Source organism: Gastrolobium bilobum, unplaced genomic scaffold (genome assembly GCF_033153095.1).
Source record: "Gastrolobium bilobum isolate Gb01-03AN ecotype WA unplaced genomic scaffold, APGP_CSIRO_Gbil_v1 utg500, whole genome shotgun sequence".
Lineage (NCBI taxonomy): Eukaryota > Viridiplantae > Streptophyta > Magnoliopsida > Fabales > Fabaceae > Gastrolobium > Gastrolobium bilobum.
Window position 1 is genome coordinate 249,072 of NW_026896335.1, and position 20,361 is coordinate 269,432.

The following is a 20,361-nucleotide window of genomic DNA, read 5'->3' on the forward strand; positions in this document are numbered from 1 at the left end:
GGTTGTTTCCTTCTTTATTTTCTAAATGTAATCCTTCTGAATTTCATTGTTCAACTTGTGAAATGGCTAAGAGCCATCGAATTCCTTTTTATCCAAGTTTGAATAAAAGTTGTATTCCGTTTCAAGTCATTCATTCTGATATCTGGGCCCCCTCTAAAGTCCCTTCTTTTTCTCATGCTTATTATTATGTGTCTTTTATTGATGAGTGTACTCGAATGATGTGGATATCTTTACTGAAACATAAGAATGAAGTTTTCTTTGTCTTTCAGAAATTCTATAATATGGTTCAAACCTAATTTCAAAGTTCAATTCAAATCCTTCAAACAGATAATGGACTTGAATATAAGATTTTTTTTTTTTCTGAATTTCTGGAATCTAAAGGTATCAAACATCAGACCTCTTGCACATACACACCTCAGCAAAATGGATTAGTTGAGCGAAAGAACATGCACTTGTTGGAAGTAACCAGGGCATCTTTATTTGAGATGAATGTACCTTCTCATTACTGAGGGGAGGCAGTCCTTTCAGCAGCCTATTTAATAAATCATACTCCATCTAGTTCACTAAATTTTCTTACTCCCCAACAAAAACTTGAAACTTTCTTTTCTATACCTCATGTCATGAATCTTGAACCTAGAGTCTTTGGTGGTACTGCCTATGTCCATGTTCCCAAACCTCTACGAAATAAGCTTGATCCTTATGCTAAAAAATGTATTTTTGTTGGATATTCTGACCTTCAAAAGGGATACCATTGTTTTGATCCTAACACTCACAAAATGCATGTTACTCTTGAAGTATCTTTTAGGGAAATCGAAGCTTTTTATGCAGGGGAGTTTCTTCTTCTTCTTCTCAGGAGGATATCCAAAACAATAGAGAAGAAGAATTCTGGCTATCTACTTCTATAGTTCCTACTCAAATACTTTCCAACACAAATGATCAGCTCACCAGCACTAATTCTCCTCAAAGCTCTTCACCTGAAGTAATCCTTGATCCTCCAGAAGCATATCTCAACGATGCAAGTCCTCCTTTAACCCATGAGACACCATGCCTAACAGACTCCGCAGTTGAACATAATTTTGAACCACATTTTGAATCCAGAACCGAATTGCTTTCTGTCCCTAATATAGATTCCTCAATTTCTGCTGCTCCTAATAATATTCAAGTCAGAAAGTCAGAGAGACCAAATAAAGGCAAACCCAAAACTGTTTATGAACCGAACCCGAAAGTAAAAGTGAAGTATCCTATTAGTAATTATGTGTCATCTCATAGGCTGTCTGGATCATATGCTCTAACAAGTGATCAATTATCTACTGTATATATTCCTAATAGTGTGCAGGAAGCTTTAGAAGATCCTAGATGGAAGCAAGCAATGAATACTGAGATGGAAGCACTTCAGCGCAATAAAACTTGGAGATTAACCTTTCTACCGAGTGGGAAGAAGACAATTGGGAGCAAATGGGTATACACCGTGAAGTTAAAAGCATATGGGAGTATTGATAGATACAAGGCAAGGTTTGTAGCAAAGGGATACACACAAAGGTATGGAGTAGATTATCAAGACACGTTTGCTCCTGTGGCTGAACTTAATACAATCAGAATCTTAATATCCATTGCTGCAAATAGAGACTGACCATTGAAACAGTTTGATGTAGAAAACGCTTTTTTGAATGGTGGCTTAGAAGAGGAAGTCTACATGGAGGTTCCACCTGGAGTGAAGCTAACTTCTTCAAAGCAGAATGTAGTTTGAAAACTGGAAAAGGCTCTCTATGGTCTTAAACAATCACCCAGGGCGTGGTTTGGAAGGCTCTCTTTAGCAATGAAGAAGTTTGGTTATAAGAAAGCAACTCAGATCATACATTGTTCATAAAGCATAACAAAGGGAAGGTAACAATACTCATTGTTTATGTAGATGATATGGTACTAACAGGGGATGATGTAGAAGAAATGAAGTCACTTGAGAAGAAATTAGCTGTTGAATTCGAAATGAAGGATCTGGGTTCTCTAAAATATTTTCTTGGAATAGAAATTGCAAGATCTGAACAAGGTATTTTTCTGTCTCAAAGGAAATACATTTTAGATCTTCTATCCGAGACTGGGCTAATGGCTTGCAAGCCTGCTGATACTCCAATGGAAGTGAATCATTCTTTGGGTATTTATCCGGATCAGGTTGAGGTTGATAAGGGCAGATATCAAAGGTTAGTAGGAAAATTAATTTATTTATCACATACTAGACCTGATATTGCATATTCTGTTAGTATGGTTAGTAGATTCATGCACTCTCCTAGTGAAGAACATATGGAAGCAGTAAATCATATTTTGAGGTATCTCAAAGGATCTCGAGGAAAGGTATTTTATTTTCAAAAAATAATAGAGCCTGCATTGAAGGATACACTGACTCAGACTGGGCTGGTGATAAAACCACAAGGCAATCAACTTCAGGGTATTTCACTTTCGTAGAGGGAAATCTGGTTACATGGAGGAGCAAGAAACAAAAGGTAGTGGCAAGATCCAGTGCTGAGGCCGAATTCAGAGGTATAGCCTATGGTGTTTGCGAATTGTTGTGGGTGAGAAACATTCTGGCTGACTTGGGCATTTCATATGATAAACCAATGAGTCTCTTCTGTGATAACAAAGCATCTGTGGAAATAGCACACAATCCAGTTCAACATGATAGGACCAAGCATGTTGAAGTGGATAGACATTTTATTAAGGAAAAGCTTGATAGTCAGATAATTCAGATTCCTCATGTTCAGTCCCAGGAGCAACTTGCTGATGTGTTAACAAAAGCTGTTTCTGGAAAAGTTTTTGAAGAAGTCATTAACAAGTTGGGCATGATAAATATTCATGCACCAACTTGAGGGGGAGTGTTGAAGATAGGAATTAGTTTTGAAATATTGTTGTAATTAGATAGGATTAATTTGTTTAGATTATTCAGATTTGCAAAGTTGTTAGCTATTATTAGGTAGAAGTTGTTATTGATAGTTGTATAAATATACCTTAACTAAAGAGATAAAAGTATGAATGAAAGTGGAAACAGTTCCTCAATTTAATTTCTCAACAGAGATTGACCTAAATTCAAAAGGGTGGTAAGAGTTGGGGTTATTCGAATGCGTTTGTGATTTCTCTGATTTTCATTCTTTAGATTATTTATCGATGATATAAATAGCTGATTTGGAACTGTTCATATGTCTCTAAGAAAAATTGTTCTGTAACATAAGTAAACATAAGCTCTATGATTATTATAGAAACTAAGAAGGGGAGAAAGGAAGTGGGCGATGGAAGACGAAAATGAGAAACTCCATAAGAGAGAGATGCTTAAAAAGAGAGGCAGTATTAGCACAGTGTAGTGGACTTGTACATGAGTATAAAGTTTCTCATGATTTTTACTGAAAAAAAAAAAAAAGTTTTTCATGAAACTAAAGCTAAAGAATGCGTTTCAATAAGCGCAGTACTCAACCAAGGCAAAACGATGTGCTCCATTAAGTAAAACCCATCATAATAAAGGATGAAAAACAAGGAAGCAAAAACTACACCGTTTACAAGAATACAAGCTTCACAATCACAATTACTTTTTCCCATAACCCATAATTGAGCTTTTTAAATTGATATGTAATCGAAATTGTAGATGGTTGATGCCTTTGAACTCTTAACTCTAAAACCCATAAATATATGACGGCATGACATGGGAATGGGATTACCCAACGGCAGGCAGGCAGGCCACTCTTTAAAGAAACCAAATCATTTTACCAATTCGATTCGGTTTGGATTAAAAACCGAATTAAACATAATTATGTTCATTTTTAGAAATATTAAAAAACCAAATAAATTGAATTAAATTGCGAATCAAACTACACCGTATCATATTTTTTTCGGACTGATTTAAGAACTCAATGATGTTCTTTAAATGGATTCAAAGAATCAAACAACATTACAAAAGTCAAAATCAGTTAAATTCTGATGAAATGAACTTCTTTTCTAATTTGATTCCGTTGGGGGAAAAAAAAAAACCAAACCGTAAATTCATCGAGGTTTATCCTTCTATACCAATTTTCAAGAGTTGAGCTATATAAATTTCTTTGCCCGTGGCCATTCTAAATAATGCATACTTATATGGACAATGATTGGTCCGGCCATGGATATGGAGTTACTATTTTAAAATCTCTACCCATTTCTTGCTACACCTGTGGTCCAACCATCTCTTATGCCATTGCAATTTGCAGAAAACCAACCTTCAACTATCATAAATACGGTATATTGTGCCCTTCACTTCTGTTGGGTGAATAGAGTTTATTTCCTTTCATTTGCTTTCCATTTTAATTTTTTATAACTATTTCAACAAGGGCATGCATTAATATTTTTGGTTATGTGCCTATTCCGCACTCTTCCTTCTCATGGCTCGTCAAATTATATAAGTATATACCACTCCCGTGTGGCTTTGATTAACTGAACTGTTCAAAGCAAGGCGGAACAGGAAAAAGAAACAAAATAAAAATGAAGTAGAAGGGTTATAGAGTCCGTTTCGATGAGTTTTTTTTTCTTCAAAAGCTACTTTTTTTAAGAAAAAAAAAAAGTACTTCTCGAAAAAAGTCTGTTTAGATGTAAGCTTTTAAAAAAAGCAGAAGTCATAAAAAAAGTCAAAAATCTACTTTTTTAGAAGCTAAAAATTTTAACTATTAAAAACAAGTAGAAGTCAAAAGCCAAATATTTTTTTCAAAAAAATATTTTTTTAAAAATCTAAATAGCTGTAACTTTTATAGAAAGTACTTTTAAAATAAGGAAGTGATAAAAAAGACTTTCTTAAAAAGTCAATACAAACGCACCCATAGAAATGGCCACCAATGGGGACAGTGATATCAAAAGCCAAATGAAGACGGAAGGCACCGATTGGGTCTATTTTTGGTTCTTGTCAAGATCATATATTGGGTATATAAAAGGAACAGTTACCAACTTGTGCTGTGTCTACGCAAGAGAACATGAAGTCATGAATGGGATAAGGGAGGAGAAAGCGAAGCACTCATCCATGGTAAATGAAAAAAAAAGTCAGTTTTTCGAAATCTTAAAATAAGTTTGTAAAAAGGAAGAGATTAAGTTTACAATTTTTTTTTGTTTAGAACTCTTGTAACTTCGTAAAAATGTTTGAAGTTACAAGAGTTGTAAATAAAAAAAGTTGTAAAAGTAATTATCTCTTTGTAAAAATGTCAAAAATAGAATATATTTGAAATTGGTGTCTACACTTAAGAGCCGATAAAACGGGTTCGACTCGGCGGGTCAACCCGCCCAACCCGCCAAACAGGGCGGGACGGGCTCATTTTTTGACAGGTTGATAACGGGCATAGGCGGGCCGAGGCGAGTCAGTATAAAATAAGCTCGAGCTGACAGGCCAACCCGCTCATTTTCAAAAACAGAGCGGAGCAGGCGGGCTCATTTTTGACGAGTTGATAGCAGAGCGGAACGGGCCGCCCACTTTGCCAACCCTATCTACACTCTACACCCCTGCTGGCCACGCTCCGTCGCTTTCGTATTAAAATTCTGTGTCCCGATATCATATGTAACATCTGTCAATTTCCCAACATTGAGACAAAAGCAGGCGGTGGTAACTTCCGTATTAAATTCTCCAGCTCGATCGGGGATGATTTTCTCCCTTCTTTCTTTGTGATTGTGATGAATAATATTATACAAACAAATTTAAAAATAAAACTGGGGAGCACAATACAATTATACAAATACTCGGGTCTGTCCATTGAAAAACACAAGATTTTGATGGTTTACAATTAGGTATATGTATGTTTTTGAGGTACCGACACAGATGGACGCAGAATAAGAAATCTTAGGAGGCGTGTAACATGGCCACGTTGAAGTCCCATTTCCCAATTTGAAACTTGGAAGCCTCGTAGTCATGGTCATAGTCATGTAACCGTGACCCCCATTTGACTTGTTGCGAATTGGCAATTTAAATTTGAAAGAAATATTTTTATTTTTGTGGACACATTTATTAATAGAGGTTATATCATATATGACATAGAGAGTTGTTTCCTTCCCACTCTATCTCGAATTAAAGAGGGGCGGTGGGGAATGGTGATGGATGAGATTGAGATTGAGAGTGAGAGTGGCGATGAGCCTCTGACGCCGGCGGGGAGGCTGTTCCTGCAGCCAGAAATGAACCAAATAATACACTGCGTAATAGGGATGAAGAACCCTCCGGACATCGAGTCAATCAAATCAGAAATCAAGAACTCAAGTATGCTAAAACATCCAAGGTTCACAAGTCTCATGGTACGCGACCATCGAGGCGTTGAGCACTGGAGACCCATCAAGATCGACATCGACCACCACCTCCGTATCATCAAACAACCACTCTCCGACGTCGACGATGAATCCGCCATCAACGACTACTTGGCCGATTTATCAACAACAGATACTTGCTCTGGTCTTGGCCTTGGCCTTAGCATGGATAAGCCCTTGTGGGAAATCCATATTCTGATTGCCCACAAGTGCGTCATCTTTCGAATCCACCATTCCCTCGGTGATGGGATTTCCTTGATGTCCATGCTCCTCGCCAGCTGCAGGAAGGTCAACGATCCAGAGGCCTTGCCCTCCATACCTGTGACGACTGGGACTCGGATTCCGAGGAATTTTTGGAATTTTCTCGTTACGGTGTGGTTCTGTTTGATCTTTGCCATCGAGCTTATCCTGAGGTGTTTGTGGATTCGTGACCGCAAATCGCCCATGACCGGCGGCGCTGGTGTTGAGCTCTGGCCCAGGAAGATGGCTACTGCCACCTTTTCCTTGGAACACATGAAGACCGTCAAGAGGGCTGTTCATAACGCGGTAAAATCTCTTTTTCTTATCTCACTTCAATTCAAATCAAAATTACCCATTCTAAAATAATGAAGTCCCTGCTAAATTTCCATTTCTACTTGTATCTAAATTATTCTTTGAAAGCATTCTTGTTCTATTGCTACAAATATAAATTATGCTTGCAACTTGGACCCCATCTCATCTCATGATGTCTCTGTTTCCTAATTTTCACTTTCCCCCATTTAAACCGACCAATAATGACATGCACTTTTAACTTCAAATTCAAACAATTTTTAGCACAAGTTACAAGGATATAAGATTACCTTTGGTTTTATTACCCCACCCACCCCACAAACACACACAACCATTTTAGACATGACGACTGTCGTACTTTTGTATAAAATAAAATAAGGAGATTGAGACAAATATAAAAATGGAGAGAATATAAAATATTTACAGATAAATGTTTTATTTTAATTTTCTATTTATTCTCGTGGCTCCATGTTGGTTGTAAAATTATTTGAGAATATGATATCATGCCTATTTTTACTTATTCTCTTTTAACACATCACAATCTCAGGAGAACAGAGAAATTATAAAGGTGAATTGAAATTATAATATAATGATGTTAAAGAGAAATAGATATAATAGGTATAATAAAAAAAAATTATAGACTTTTTTTGTATAATGATGTTAAATGAAGACTTTTTTTGTATATTTTATAGACAAAAGGCAAAGATTTAAAAAAAAAATACTTCAGTTTTTTTTAAGATTTTATTTTGATTCACAAATGGTGGAAACTCTCAGAGATGTCAATTATTCTACAGACCCCAAACAACCTGCATGATAATAGCAAAATAAATGTGAAGGTTTTCTTTACTGTGTTTGAGTTTGAATTGACCTTGAATTCCGTTAATGGGCGCCTATAAAGCAGTGTTTATGCAATAAAATATGGTTAGTACATAATCCAAATAGCGGGAAAAAATTAGACTACAACCTTTCTTTTAACATTTGAGCAGGGACTTGTGCAATAATTACGTAAATATCACGAGTGTGTATTTATGAGTTCTCTTTTAATTACCTTTCTTTTCTTTTCACTGTATATATTTATTTGTTTGGACAAAGGTTGGGATGGAAACGGAGCTAAATGGGATACAATCTGTGTTTCATTACATTTTACATATGAAATAGGACTTCCCAATTGACATATTTTGATCCAACTCGATAGTTGTCATTCTATGAATTATCTTTTCACCCAATTAATTCGTAGGTCTTGCTATAATGTCCTTGGTGTTATTGTCCTCAACATTTGATTGGGATGATAATATATTAATCGAAGACAAGATACAACCTTGTGTTGGAAAGGGTTGAAATACAGTGTGGCCTTAATATTTATTGTAATGTGACGTTTATGCTAGAACTTTCAGTTAAATACAGCAAGGACAAAAGTTGATTAGATATTCTCTTGAGATTGAACGCATCCCTTTTTTCTTCAATGGCTTGCAAACAGGGTAACTCGTAACATGCGATGCCGTGTTTATGCATGGAGCTGTTTGTCAAATATTATGCATAAACCACAGTGAAATGTGAACATACAGATATAAATTTTGAGTACTTTTTTTTTTTTGCTATTCTGCAGACCGTAAATGACGTTCTGTTTGCAGTTATATCATCTGGGATATCAAGATACCTGGACTTCCGAGCACCTAATGGTAAAAGTCATTTGTATATAAACCACAATTTTCCAATGTACACTGCTTCTTTTTCTATTTTTTACACCAAGGCGTGCATGTACACACGGAAAATCGCAACCATGACTAAATAAATATTTTTTCTTGTAAGAGCTGCGAAACGGTGCTCAGTTAACAGGGATAGCTATGGTTAATTTAAGAAAGCAGCCAGGATTGCAGGTCTACCCTACCCAAATTTACTTTCCTTGTCTACCTGTTTTGTACAATTTTTATTTATGGTTCAAGTTATGCTTAGAATATAAAATTGAGTTTGGATAAAAATTGACTATTGCTGTTCAGGAAATATCCAATTTGATGACAAGCAATTCAGGAGCAAGGTGGGGTAACAAATTTGGTATGATTCTCCTGCCTATATATTATCACAGAAGCGATAGTTCAGATTCTCTAGAATATTTGAAGAGAACTAAAGCAATGATTGACAGAAAGAAACAATCTTTGGAGGCCCATTTCTCATACAAAGTTGGAGATTTCGTAATGTCAACTCTTGGTCCAAAGGTGCATTTTCTCCCCTTCTTTTTATACCTCTTTAAACTCGTCGTCATCTAGGTAAAGTAGAATATTTCAACTATCATTAGTATCTTGCAAACACAAAGCTATTGTTTCTAAGTTGCAGTTTGCTAGCTTGCTGAACTACCGGATACTCTGTAACACTACCTTTACAATCTCAAATGTGATTGGCCCACAAGAGGAGATTATGATTGGAGGCAATCCAATAACGTTCTTAAGGGCAAATAATTCTGCCTTGCCTCATGTACAGCCCCTAAACTCTGTTTTTCCTCATAGCATTAAGCATTTATAACTTTGATATATAATAGTATGTGCATGTAATTAATGTTGAGTGTGGGTGGTTGGTATTGATAATGCAGGCACTCATTTTGAATATGGTGAGCTATGCTGGAAGGGCAGACATGCAAGTTCAGGTGGCCAAGGACATCATTCCCGATCCTGAGTTTCTTGCGAAGTGCTTTGAAGATGCATTGCTTGAAATGAAGGAGCAAGTTACAGCAAAACTCTGACATTTGGAGATATTTTTTTGGTGAATGTTGAAATACATATGATCACCGGCAAAGAATCCCTTACATTATGATAATGTTAAGCATTAAATGTTTACTTTCTCAAATGTTATAAAGGGACTGATTTGTGATCCATCCATCTCACTCTTTGCGTTGATAGCTTATATGACCTATAAAAGAAATTTACGCACAAGTTCAATGGATTTGTAGTCTAGTGTATGTCAGTCTTACATTTAGCTCATCTAATGATTGTAGTGACTACTGACTAGTGTGCCATGATGCTAGTCGTTTGTGCTTATTCAATGGTCCTTTAACAACAATCATTTACTTCGGTTCTTGAGCATTTAATATTCATGCGGATTGTGTTTTCTTTCAAAGGCCCCTATAAGGTTTTTTTTTTTTTTTTAAATTAAATTTTTTTTTTGTAAAATGTTAGTAAAGATAGAGTAATCCTGAGATTTCAAATGAGTAAACTAAACTCATCTAAGGACTTTTTTCTTAAAAAGTTACTCGTCTAGCCTATATACGTCAGCACATCTCCTTAGGAGACAACTTGCTTTGGCAAGACTCCTTTTAAGTTGCGTCTGAGGTATATTGAAGGACAGTATAAATAATAGAACAATATAATATTGGGGAAGGTTATAGTTACTACCTCTTATTGTTACTACTAAATCGTAATCGTTGATTTCTGTATAAATAATAGAACAATATAATATTGGGGAAGGTTATAGTTACTACCTCTTATTGTTACTACTAAATCGTAATCGTTGATTTCTGTCAATCTAACGGTCATAATATATTGAAAATTAATAATTAATTAATAAGTATGACCCAATAAATTATAACCGTTAGATTGACGGAAATCAACGGTTACGATTTAGTAGTAACAAGTAGTAACAATAAGAGGTAGTAACTATAACCTCTCCCTATAATACTATGGCTGAGTCTTAAAACAATGTGGTAAATAAAAAATAGGGGAATATTAATCTCATGTTACATGAGATTAGTTCTCTCGTGCTATAGAGAGAATCCAAGTGGGGTCCATCATTAAAAAGCAAAAAAGAAAAAGAAAAAAGTGGAGGTGCAATTTTCGAAGTGAGATAAAATGAGAGTAATATTTCCTTAAAAATTATTAACCAGCCTTCACTTATAATTTTAAATTAATTTTTAGTTTAAATTTATTTTTTATATAATATTAGAGCCCACATAACTAAATGGTTATGAGTTTGATTCTCACCGCCTTATTTTATTAATAAAAAATTAAATATTATAAAAAAAAATTAGCACAAGTAATCTGAAGTTGATGCAATATTCACCCATCAAATTTAATGAACTCTCGTATAAAAAAAGTATTAAAAAAATATAAAATTATTAATTTAGTCTCATTAAAAAACTTCAACTTGTAAGTGAGGGTCCATCATATTTTTAATATTATAACTCATGTTTTGTATAAGGGAAAAATATGTGTCATTTTAAAGGATGTAAAGTTATGTCATTTTAAAAGAGAGAAAGAGGTAAATAAAAGAGGAGAGAGAGTTGACAAAAAATAAAATAAAAAAGTGGGTTCCACCTCTATGTGAAAGTGAAAAGATATAAATTATATAATTTAAAAAGATAAACATTTTTAACTTTCTATAATTAACTGTTTGACTACCAACGCACAATTTCAGATAAAAGATACACATTTACCTCGGGGTATTTGAATGAGTGCCTTCTTCAAAAGGTACGGCTTTGAGCATCGGTACGAAGCTCCCTTAGTGATAATAGTAGTATTGAGTATTTAATTTACGAGGAAGGTTATAATTATAATTTTTTTTTTATAATTTCTTATAATCATATTTTAATATTGTTGATTTTTGTCAATCAACGGTTATCATTTATTATGAATTAATAATTAATTAATGAGTTTAATTTACGAAAATCATAACCGTTGATTGACGACAGTGTTAAGATATGGTTGTAAGAGATTGTAAAAAAAAATTATAAGTATAACATTCCTCTTAATTTATATATATTATTTATTTAGGCTCCGCCATTTCTTTTTCAGCCTTTGAGTAGTGGAAATTTTGGATAGCTTAATAAGACATCACGAACAATGACACAATTGTGATTGTCATCTGCACATCGGTTGCAAAGCTTTATTTCGCTAGAAGACATTGAACAATTGACATCCAACAAACCAGTTACGACACTTCTTTCTTATTTATACAGAGCAATACTTTCTTAATACTTTTTTTATAATTGGATCATATTCCATACTTATTTAATAATTAAAAAAACTTCTAAATTGTCATGGACCCACCTAATGGGCCTCACAATTTCTTGAAGACTAGAACCAAAAGATTAAGATAAGTAGAATTCAAAGTAATTTTTTCCTAGAATTAAAAATGGGTTAGAGCCTAGCCTCACGTGCGCGGGTTTTTTTTTCTCTGTTAGGGTTTCTGGGTTTTTTTACTGTTGTTCGATGGAAATTGATGATGGGGAGTGTAACATCCTGTGTATACCCGGTAATGTTATCATACTATCGTATTGAGCTGCGCTTAATTAAAAATGCGGAATATCTTTTTCTTTTCCAATTATGACGTCATTATACTTAGCCAAGTTGATTACTTAATCAATTTCATAAAATATCGTCTGTATGTAAATTGCAATAAGACATCTACTGAAATACCTCAATATATAAATAAAGTGAGTATCTAAATCACAGATCTACATCACGTAGTCCGGACAATATCCTGATACTTTATTACAACTCCAAATCAAACTAAGACATAACTAGTCTATGTGTCATGGACAATCCTCATGCTCACCAAATCAACAGCGTCTCAACAAGATAATCATAAACATTAAAATGAAGCTCAAAGCATAAAAGCAGCATGCATATCCAGCATCCTACAAGTCAACATATAATATCATCAATATCTAACTCAGCTCCGGCCTCCTGCCGCCTGAGGTCTCAACATTACCCAAACCTGAAATAAGCATTCCCCAAACGTGGGGTGAGATCTCTAAACAAGAAATCTCAGTAAGACAAGGGGTCCTCAAGGATCTTCCACCCCTAGCTCACTTACATGTGCAATATAAGTTCTAAAAGCATTTATATCAATATCAGATCCAAAACTATGCAGTGCAACAGATATTCATGCCATGTGTGTTTAACACTATTCTACTAGCCAGAGAAATGCAGGAATACGTCTATTACCTACATATAGTACAAGCCACAAGGAACACCGCTTGCACCTCACCCACAGCCTCACCATATTGTATGTACTACATACTCAGGCTTACCGTATAGGTGGAACACCACATGCATATCCAAAAGACACTGGCATATAACAGATCAATAGCATTTCCAAAACATCAAAAGCATGTAACACAGCATGCATATAACCATACCCCCATGGGACATGGTGGAACCACAACATGGCTAAACCGAGGACACGAAAGCTTACCTTGCAAGCTAACACCTAAAGCCAAGAGTCCACAGCTCAAAGTCCAATCACAACAGATTCACAATCTGTTATGGACCAATAATATATCAATAAACATGCACCGCAAGCATACAATATTAAGACAACACCTTTCCATTACGTTTTACGTCTTAAGGCTTCACACAAACCATAAGCCCTAGTCACATGATTCTGACTTAGTTCATTAATTACAGAAGTTCAACTTCATCAATCCAGGGTCCACAAACCCCCAATAGTCTACTGTACACACAACACAGCTACTGTTCTACGAAACCCCAGAATATCCGGATATTCCTCGGGGATATATCCGAATATCCAATATCCGGATATCTCACTGACAATATCCGAATATCAAATATCCGGATATCTCACTGTCAATATCCGGATATCCAATATCCGGATATCCAGATCCCCAGATCCGGATATCCATATCTGGATATCAATATCCGGATATTTCACGGTCAAATATCTGGATATTTCGCGACAGAATGCAGTTTCTGCATTTTGCGAAGATATCCTTCAAAGGTTGGCTTTTTACTGATTATAGACACTTAAGCATGCATTTCCCAACATTAAGTTATCATCTTTTAACCTTTACATGCAAAGACATCAACTTTAACTCCTTAAACTCATGAAAAAAGGTTGGTGACACTTACCAAAGCCCAAAACAGAGGAAGAATAGCACTTGGAGCTCACAAATCAGATGCTAAGGTGTTGTCCCTCAAAGTGCACGAAAATAGCAACACAAAGGTTGGTCCTTTAACACAAAAGGTCACCACTTTGACCTCCAAAAGCCAAGACAAAGCTCCTCCCAAACTCAAAACTCCCAAGTCAGCTCCCAAACAGCCAAGAACAGTGGCTGGACACCCTTCAAGAGCTACTCCTCACCCTTACCAAACCCAAGCACACTCACTCAAGGTGTTTATGAAGAAGAAACCATGAAGAACAAGGGAGAAATGACTCCAAGACTCTCAAGGAAGAAGAAAACAGCAATGAAATAGTGCCAAGGTGCACTCAGCCGCTCAAGTCACGTAGGAGTAGTGGTTCTAGGGTTTTGTGCCCAATGATTAGAGTATATATAGGCACTTAAGCATTAAACACACAGTATTAACTTTAATTGCTACGCTTAGCATTTTAATCCCAAACTTTGGATTCTTAACCTACTCAATTTTACAAGAATTATCATATTTTTATAATATTTTTCGGAGTACCTTTCCGGTATGCGCTTTTCATAGCCAATATCAGTTTCTGGCACCAGTTCTCATTATTTTGACTTGAAACTCGTTTTACAAGTCCTACATATTATTCTAGTAATTATCATGCACTTACTATAATTTTTTGGGATACTTTTTAGGTACGCATTTATACCGACTAGAACCGGTATCTGCACTTTTCTTCCGAAAAGCGACTTTCAGCATTCTGAATCACTTATCATAATTATTAAAGCCTCTTGTATTCAAAAAAAAAATTAAAGCCTCTTAATAATTATTAGGGTCAATTATGGAATCATTTCCTAATTTAACATAATTAATTACTTAATTTACTTAATTAATGGTGCGGGTTCTTACAAGGAGCTGGGTTCTAAGAAGGCTGATGATGGTTCCAAGTGTGTTAGAGATAGGATCGTGACTGAAGAAGAGTTGTCTCCTCCGATTGGAAAGAAATCGAAAGGGGAGGTTCTAGATGACTCAACGATGGACGAGGAGATGCTTGAGGGTGTTGCTGTGGGCTCAGATGGTCAGTCCTCTACCCGTTTGATTCCTGAGGTGAAGATGAGGGAGGGGGTATAACATCTCGGGCTCTGAAGAGGGCGGGGAGTGATCGCCGGTGCGCAAGGGCACGGACAAGGAGCGACTCTTGGCAGGCTTCTAGGGACGGGAGTACATGACTGAATCGAATCAACACCCGAAAGAGAGGGATTCCAGAGACTGTGCTGGTATGGGACGGTACAGTTGAGAATGGCTTATAAGAATTAATTGGTACTACCTATACTAACAAGATGCATCTACTTTTCGATAGCCCGGATCGGAAGAACTCCACAGTTAAGCGTGCTTGACTTGGAGCAATTCAGGGATGGGTGACCTCCTGGGAAGTTTTCTCGGGAAGTGTGCGAGTGAGGACAAAGCACGCTGAAAAGTTTCGTGTTAGTGTGTGGGGACAGTCGTTGATCCTTGCAAGTTGCCAGGCGTTACAAGTGGTATCAGAGCAGGGCTTCTCATCCAGTACGGTGTGGTTCGAGGACGAACCAGGCGAAAGCTGGTGGGCATGTAACATCCCGGGCGCTGACGAGGGCGGGGAGTGATCGCCGGTGCGCAAGGGCACGGACAAGGAGCGGCTCCTGGCAGGCTTCTAGGGACGGGGGTACATGAATGAATCGAATCAACACCCGAAAGAGAGGGATTCCAGAGATTGTGCTTGTATAGGACGGTACAGTTGGGAATGAGTTATAAGAATTAATTGGTACTACCTATACTAACAAGATGCATCTATTTTTCGGTAGCCCGGATTGGAAGAACTCCACAGGTAAGCGTGCTTGACTTGGAGCAATTCAGGGATGGGTGACCTCCTGGGAAGTTTTCCCGGGAAATGTGCAAGTGAGGACAAAGCACGCTGAAAAGTCTCGTATTAGTGTGGGGACAGTCGTTGATCCTTGCAAGTTGCCAGGCGTTACAGGGGGGAGGAGGCTCTGGGCCCAAAGTGGTTTTCTATAAAGACAAGCTTCTGAAGCTTAATGGAAATGGGGGCCAAGCGGAAGAAGAGGAAGATTGGAACTCAAAACAGAAAAGGGAGGAGGAGGAAGCTGACTTGTTGGAGGGTTTGGGTCAGGCTAGGGACGATGATCCCCTCTGTCCGAGGTACACCTTTTCTATTGAGGAGCATAAGAAAGATTGCGAGCAGTGGAGGAAGGCCCTGATCATCAAGATTATGGGCAAACGCATTGGAATGAGGTTTCTCATGGCCAGACTCCAGAGGATCTGGAACCTGGTAAGCACGTATGAAGTAATTGACCTTGATAATGGGTTTCTGTTGTTGAGATTCCAGGATGATGGTGATTATCGCCATGTTTTTGAAGAAGGGCCATGGATTGTTAATGACCACTATGTGGTTGTCCAAAGGTGGAGGCCCTTCTTCGATCCTTATGATGAGAGTGTTACCAAGCTGGCTGTGTGGGTGAGAATCTCAGGTCTTCCTATAGAATTGTATACGGTGCGTCATCTGTGGCGTATAGGAAATATATTTGGTCGCATACTGAAAGTGGATAGAAATTCGTTGAGGAAGAGTGAGTATGGAGATGCAGTTATTACTGAACGGGCTAGATTTGCCATAATTTGCATTGAGGTTGACTTGAGGATGAGTTTACTATCAAAATTTACGATAGGAAAAAAGGTTTACCAAGCTGGCTATGAAGGATTACATCTAATATGCTTTAACTGTAGGATGTATGGCCACAGAAAGGACCTTTTCCCTGCTGCCCAGGCTCCTTGTGCTCTACAGGTTGAGGGTAATTCAGGACTGGAGACGAAACTAAACAGTGCTATTGGGAAGGAAGCTAAGGAGGTTGATCCAGAGGAGGCTTTTGGGAGCTGGATGGTGGTTCATAGAAAATCTAGAAGTAGGAGGCTGAAGGCTAGGCCTGCTAGTCCGAAGAAGGAAGTTGTGTTGGATCAGAAATCCAAGTCTAACCTTGTAATCCCAAGTTCTTGTGTAAAGACTAATAATCCTGGTGGGGATAGCAGGAATGATGGATTGGCTGATCAATCTGATAATTCTCCTTCTGGTGTGGTCTTGGAAGTAAATGGAAAAAAGGAAGAGTTGGAGAGCAAGAGTGATGGAGGAGGTGGAAATGAGAGGAAATTAAAAGAACAAGCCTCGAGTAGTCAAAGTGTAGGACTGGAGAAACAGAAAAAAAGGAGGAGGAAAAGCTGGAATTCCCAAAGGAATTGGTGTTTTAACTTCAGGGGTACAGAGAGTGAAAACCAACTCCAAAGGGATAGGCAGCAAGAATCTTCCGTCTGAGAACCAGCCCCCCAATTCTTTAGTTGTGGGATCTCAGAAGTTGACCAGTAGAAACAAAGGTTCAGAAGGGGGAGTGTTGCAGCCTATGCACGAGTTCCATAGCAATGTGCCTGGGAAAAGCAAAGGAGATGGGTCTATGAACCTGGTGAAGAGTGGAATCTCTATACAGAATGAGATGGAGTGTGACCAGGCTAATGCAGCCGTGGGAGGAGGCAGAAATCACACCAATAGCTCTTGAGCCAGCCTTTAAGGTTGAGGTATTTTTATTGTATATAGTTTTCTTTATGAATATTTGCTCTTGGAACTGTAGAGGAGTAAGGAAGAGAGAATTCCCTGCTCTGATTAGAGACATTAAATATAAGTTTAATATTAAAGTGCTGGTCTTACTGGAGACTAAGATTCAGGGTGACAAAGGGGATACAATTATAAAAAAATTGGGATTCCCTAAGTTTTTCAAACAAGAAGTTGTTGGCTTTTCTGGAGGAATTTGGGTTCTGTGGGATAGCAGAGATGTTGAGTGTAACACCCGACCGCTTCAAGAATCAATGACTATCCCCACATACTAACACGAGACTTTTCAGTGTGCTTTTTCCTCACTCGCACACTTCCCGAGAAAACTTCTCAGGAGGTCACCCATCCCAGAATTGCTCCAAGTCAAGCACGCTTAACTATGGAGTTCTTCCGTTCCGGGCTACCGAAAAGAAGATGCATCTTGTTAGCACAGGTAGTACCAATTAATTCTTATAAGCTATCCCAAATTGTGCAGTCTCACACCTGCACAGTCTTTGGAATCTCTCTCTTTCGGGTGTCGCTTCGAATCATTCATGCATGTAACCCCTCACTGGAAGCCTGCCAGGAGCCGCTCCTTGTCCATGCCCTTTCGCACCGGCAATCACTCCCCGCCCTCGTCAGCGCTCGGGATGTTACATGCCCATCAGCTTCCGCCTGGTTCGTCCTCGAACCACACCGTACTAGAAGAGAGGCCTGCTCTGATACCACTTGTAGCGCCAGCCTGCCAGGAGCCGCTCCTTGTCCATGCCCTTTCGCACCGGCGATCACTCCCCGCCCTCGTCAGCGCTCGGGATGTTACATGCACACCAGCTTCCGCCTGGTTCGTCCTCGAACCACACCGTACTGGAAGAGAGGCCTACTCTGATACCACTTGTAACGCCCGGCCGTTTCAAGAATCAACGACTATCCCCACATACTAACACGAGACTTTTCAGTGTGCTTTTTCCTCACTCGCACACTTCCCGAGAAAACTTCGCAAGAGGTCACCCATCCCAGAATTGCTCCAAGTCAAGCACGCTTAACTGTGGAGTTCTTCCGATCCGGGCTACCAAAAAGTAGATGCATCTTGTTAGCATAGGTAGTACCAATTAATTCTTATAAGCTATCCCAAACTGTGCAGTCTTATACCTGCACAGCCTTTAGAATCCCTCTCTTTCGGGTGTCGATTCGATTCACTCATGCATGTAATCCCCCGCTGGAAGCCTGTCAGTAGCCGCTCCTTGTCCATGCCCTTTCGCACCGGTGATCACTCCCCGCCCTCGTCAGCGCTCGGGATGTTACATGCCTACCAGCTTCCGCCTGGTTCGTCCTCGAACCACACCGTATTGGATGAGAGGCCCTACTCTGATACCACTTGTAACGCCCGGCCACTTCAAGAATCAATGAATATCCCCACATACTAACATGAGACTTTTCAGTGTACTTTTTTCTCACTCGTACACTTCCTGGGAAGTTTTCCCAGGAAGTGTGCCAGTGAGGAAAAAGCACACTGAAAAGTCTCGTATTAGTATGTGGGGATAGTCGTTGATTCCTGAAGCGGCCGGGCGTTACATTGAGGTGGAGATTATTCAATCCCACCATCAATATGTTCATACTAGGATTCACTTTATTGAAGATAAAAGGTGGGAGTTAGTTACCTTTGTCTATGGGAGTCCTAGAAGGATTGAAAGAATGAGCTTATGGGAGGAATTGGAGTTTCTGGCTGGTTCAATTAATTCTCCCTGGGTCATCTTGGGGGATTTTAATTATGTCCTAAATGTTGCTGAGAAGTATGAAGGTGAAGAGGTTTGTTATAGAAGTGTTCAGGAGATGCAGGAGTGCCTGGAGGTTTGTGGGTTGTCAGATATAGGGTATAAAGGGCCAATATTCACTTGGAAAAGGGGAAGCTTACAAGAAAGAATTGATAGGGCTGTAGCTAATGAGGATTGGAATCTTGCCTTGCCAAACAGAGTGTTAGGGCATCTTTCTTTTTTCAATTCGGAACACAGGCCAATCCTTCTAAGCTGTTATAAAGATTTTCATGAGAATAAGCATGTGAAACAGTTCAAATTTTTAGCAGTTTGGCTCACAAATGCTGACTTTGGGAATTTGATTTAGAAGTGTTGGGGAAAAGATGTGGATTGGTTAGTTTCTAGTAAAGACTTTGAGGAGGAGGCAACTAGATGGCATCATGATATTTTTAGGGAGGAAATGAGACAGAAACACATAATTTATGCTAGAATTCAAGGCCTGGACATGCAATTAGAAGCCAGATATGACAGGGAGCTTGAGAGGTTGCAGAGAGATCTTTGGAAAAAGTTGGAGAAAATTTTGTTAAGGGAGGAGCTAAATTGGTTCCAAAGGTCTAGAATCAATTGGCTGAAATTTGGGGATAAAAATTCTCAGTTTTTTCATTCCTCTACTGTTGCCAGAAGAAGATTCAACAAAGTGGTTGCAATCAGGAATGAGGTTGGAGATTGGACATCAGATATAAAGGAGATGGTGGAGATAGCAGTGAAGTACTTTGAGAAGTTATCTCTAGCTGAAGGGGATGGGTATGAGTAGTTCCCTGTAAAAGGAATCTTTCCAAAGGTGGAGGGTTTAGAGAGGGACAAACTAGCCATAATTCCTGAAGCTGAAGAAATTAGAAGAATGGTGTTTAAATTGGGCAGATTCAAGGCCCCAGGACCAGATGGACTGCATGTAGCTTTTTTCCAAACCCAATGGCATACAATTGGTGAATCAGTCTGTGAGTTGGTCAAGAGTATCTTTGAGGATTCAACTAAGGTGCATTCAATCAATAAAACGCATCTCTGTTTGATTCCCAAAAAGGATAATCCTGAGTGTATGAAAGAGTTTAGACCCATAAGCTTATGCAATGTTACTTATAAAATTGTAACCAAGTTGATTGCTGAGAGATTGAGAAGTTGGATGCCTAATTGGGTTACCCCTAACCAGTGTGCTTTTGTAAAAGGAAGACAAAGTGCAGACAATATTATAGTGGCTCAGGAGATTATACATTCGATGAGAAGGAGGAAAGGG

At 38.3% G+C, this 20,361-nt stretch overlaps 2 protein-coding genes across 3 annotated transcripts; both read left to right on the plus strand.

The window, feature by feature from the left end:
- Positions 1–6,011: 6,011 nt before the first annotated feature.
- LOC133299037 (wax ester synthase/diacylglycerol acyltransferase 3-like) lies at positions 6,012–9,889 on the plus strand. 2 transcript variants are annotated; one of them, XM_061498434.1, is made up of 6 exons: positions 6,013–6,828; positions 8,438–8,510; positions 8,641–8,708; positions 8,829–9,044; positions 9,163–9,300; positions 9,416–9,889. In XM_061498434.1, the coding sequence occupies exons 1-6, from the start codon at positions 6,073–6,075 to the stop codon at positions 9,563–9,565; spliced, it is 1,401 nt and encodes a 466-aa protein (XP_061354418.1). In that variant the 5' UTR covers positions 6,013–6,072; the 3' UTR covers positions 9,566–9,889. The 2 variants fall into 2 exon arrangements, with proteins under 2 accessions (XP_061354419.1, XP_061354418.1); XM_061498435.1 differs by lacking the exons at positions 8,438–8,510; positions 8,641–8,708 and having other exon boundaries at positions 6,012–6,828.
- Positions 9,890–14,726: 4,837 nt separating this feature from the next.
- On the plus strand, positions 14,727–19,884 carry LOC133299159 (uncharacterized). The gene is made up of 6 exons (XM_061498600.1): positions 14,727–14,816; positions 15,697–16,906; positions 16,992–17,229; positions 17,360–17,568; positions 18,956–19,290; positions 19,438–19,884. The coding sequence occupies exons 1-6, from the start codon at positions 14,727–14,729 to the stop codon at positions 19,882–19,884; spliced, it is 2,529 nt and encodes an 842-aa protein (XP_061354584.1).
- The last annotated feature ends 477 nt before the right edge of the window (positions 19,885–20,361 follow it).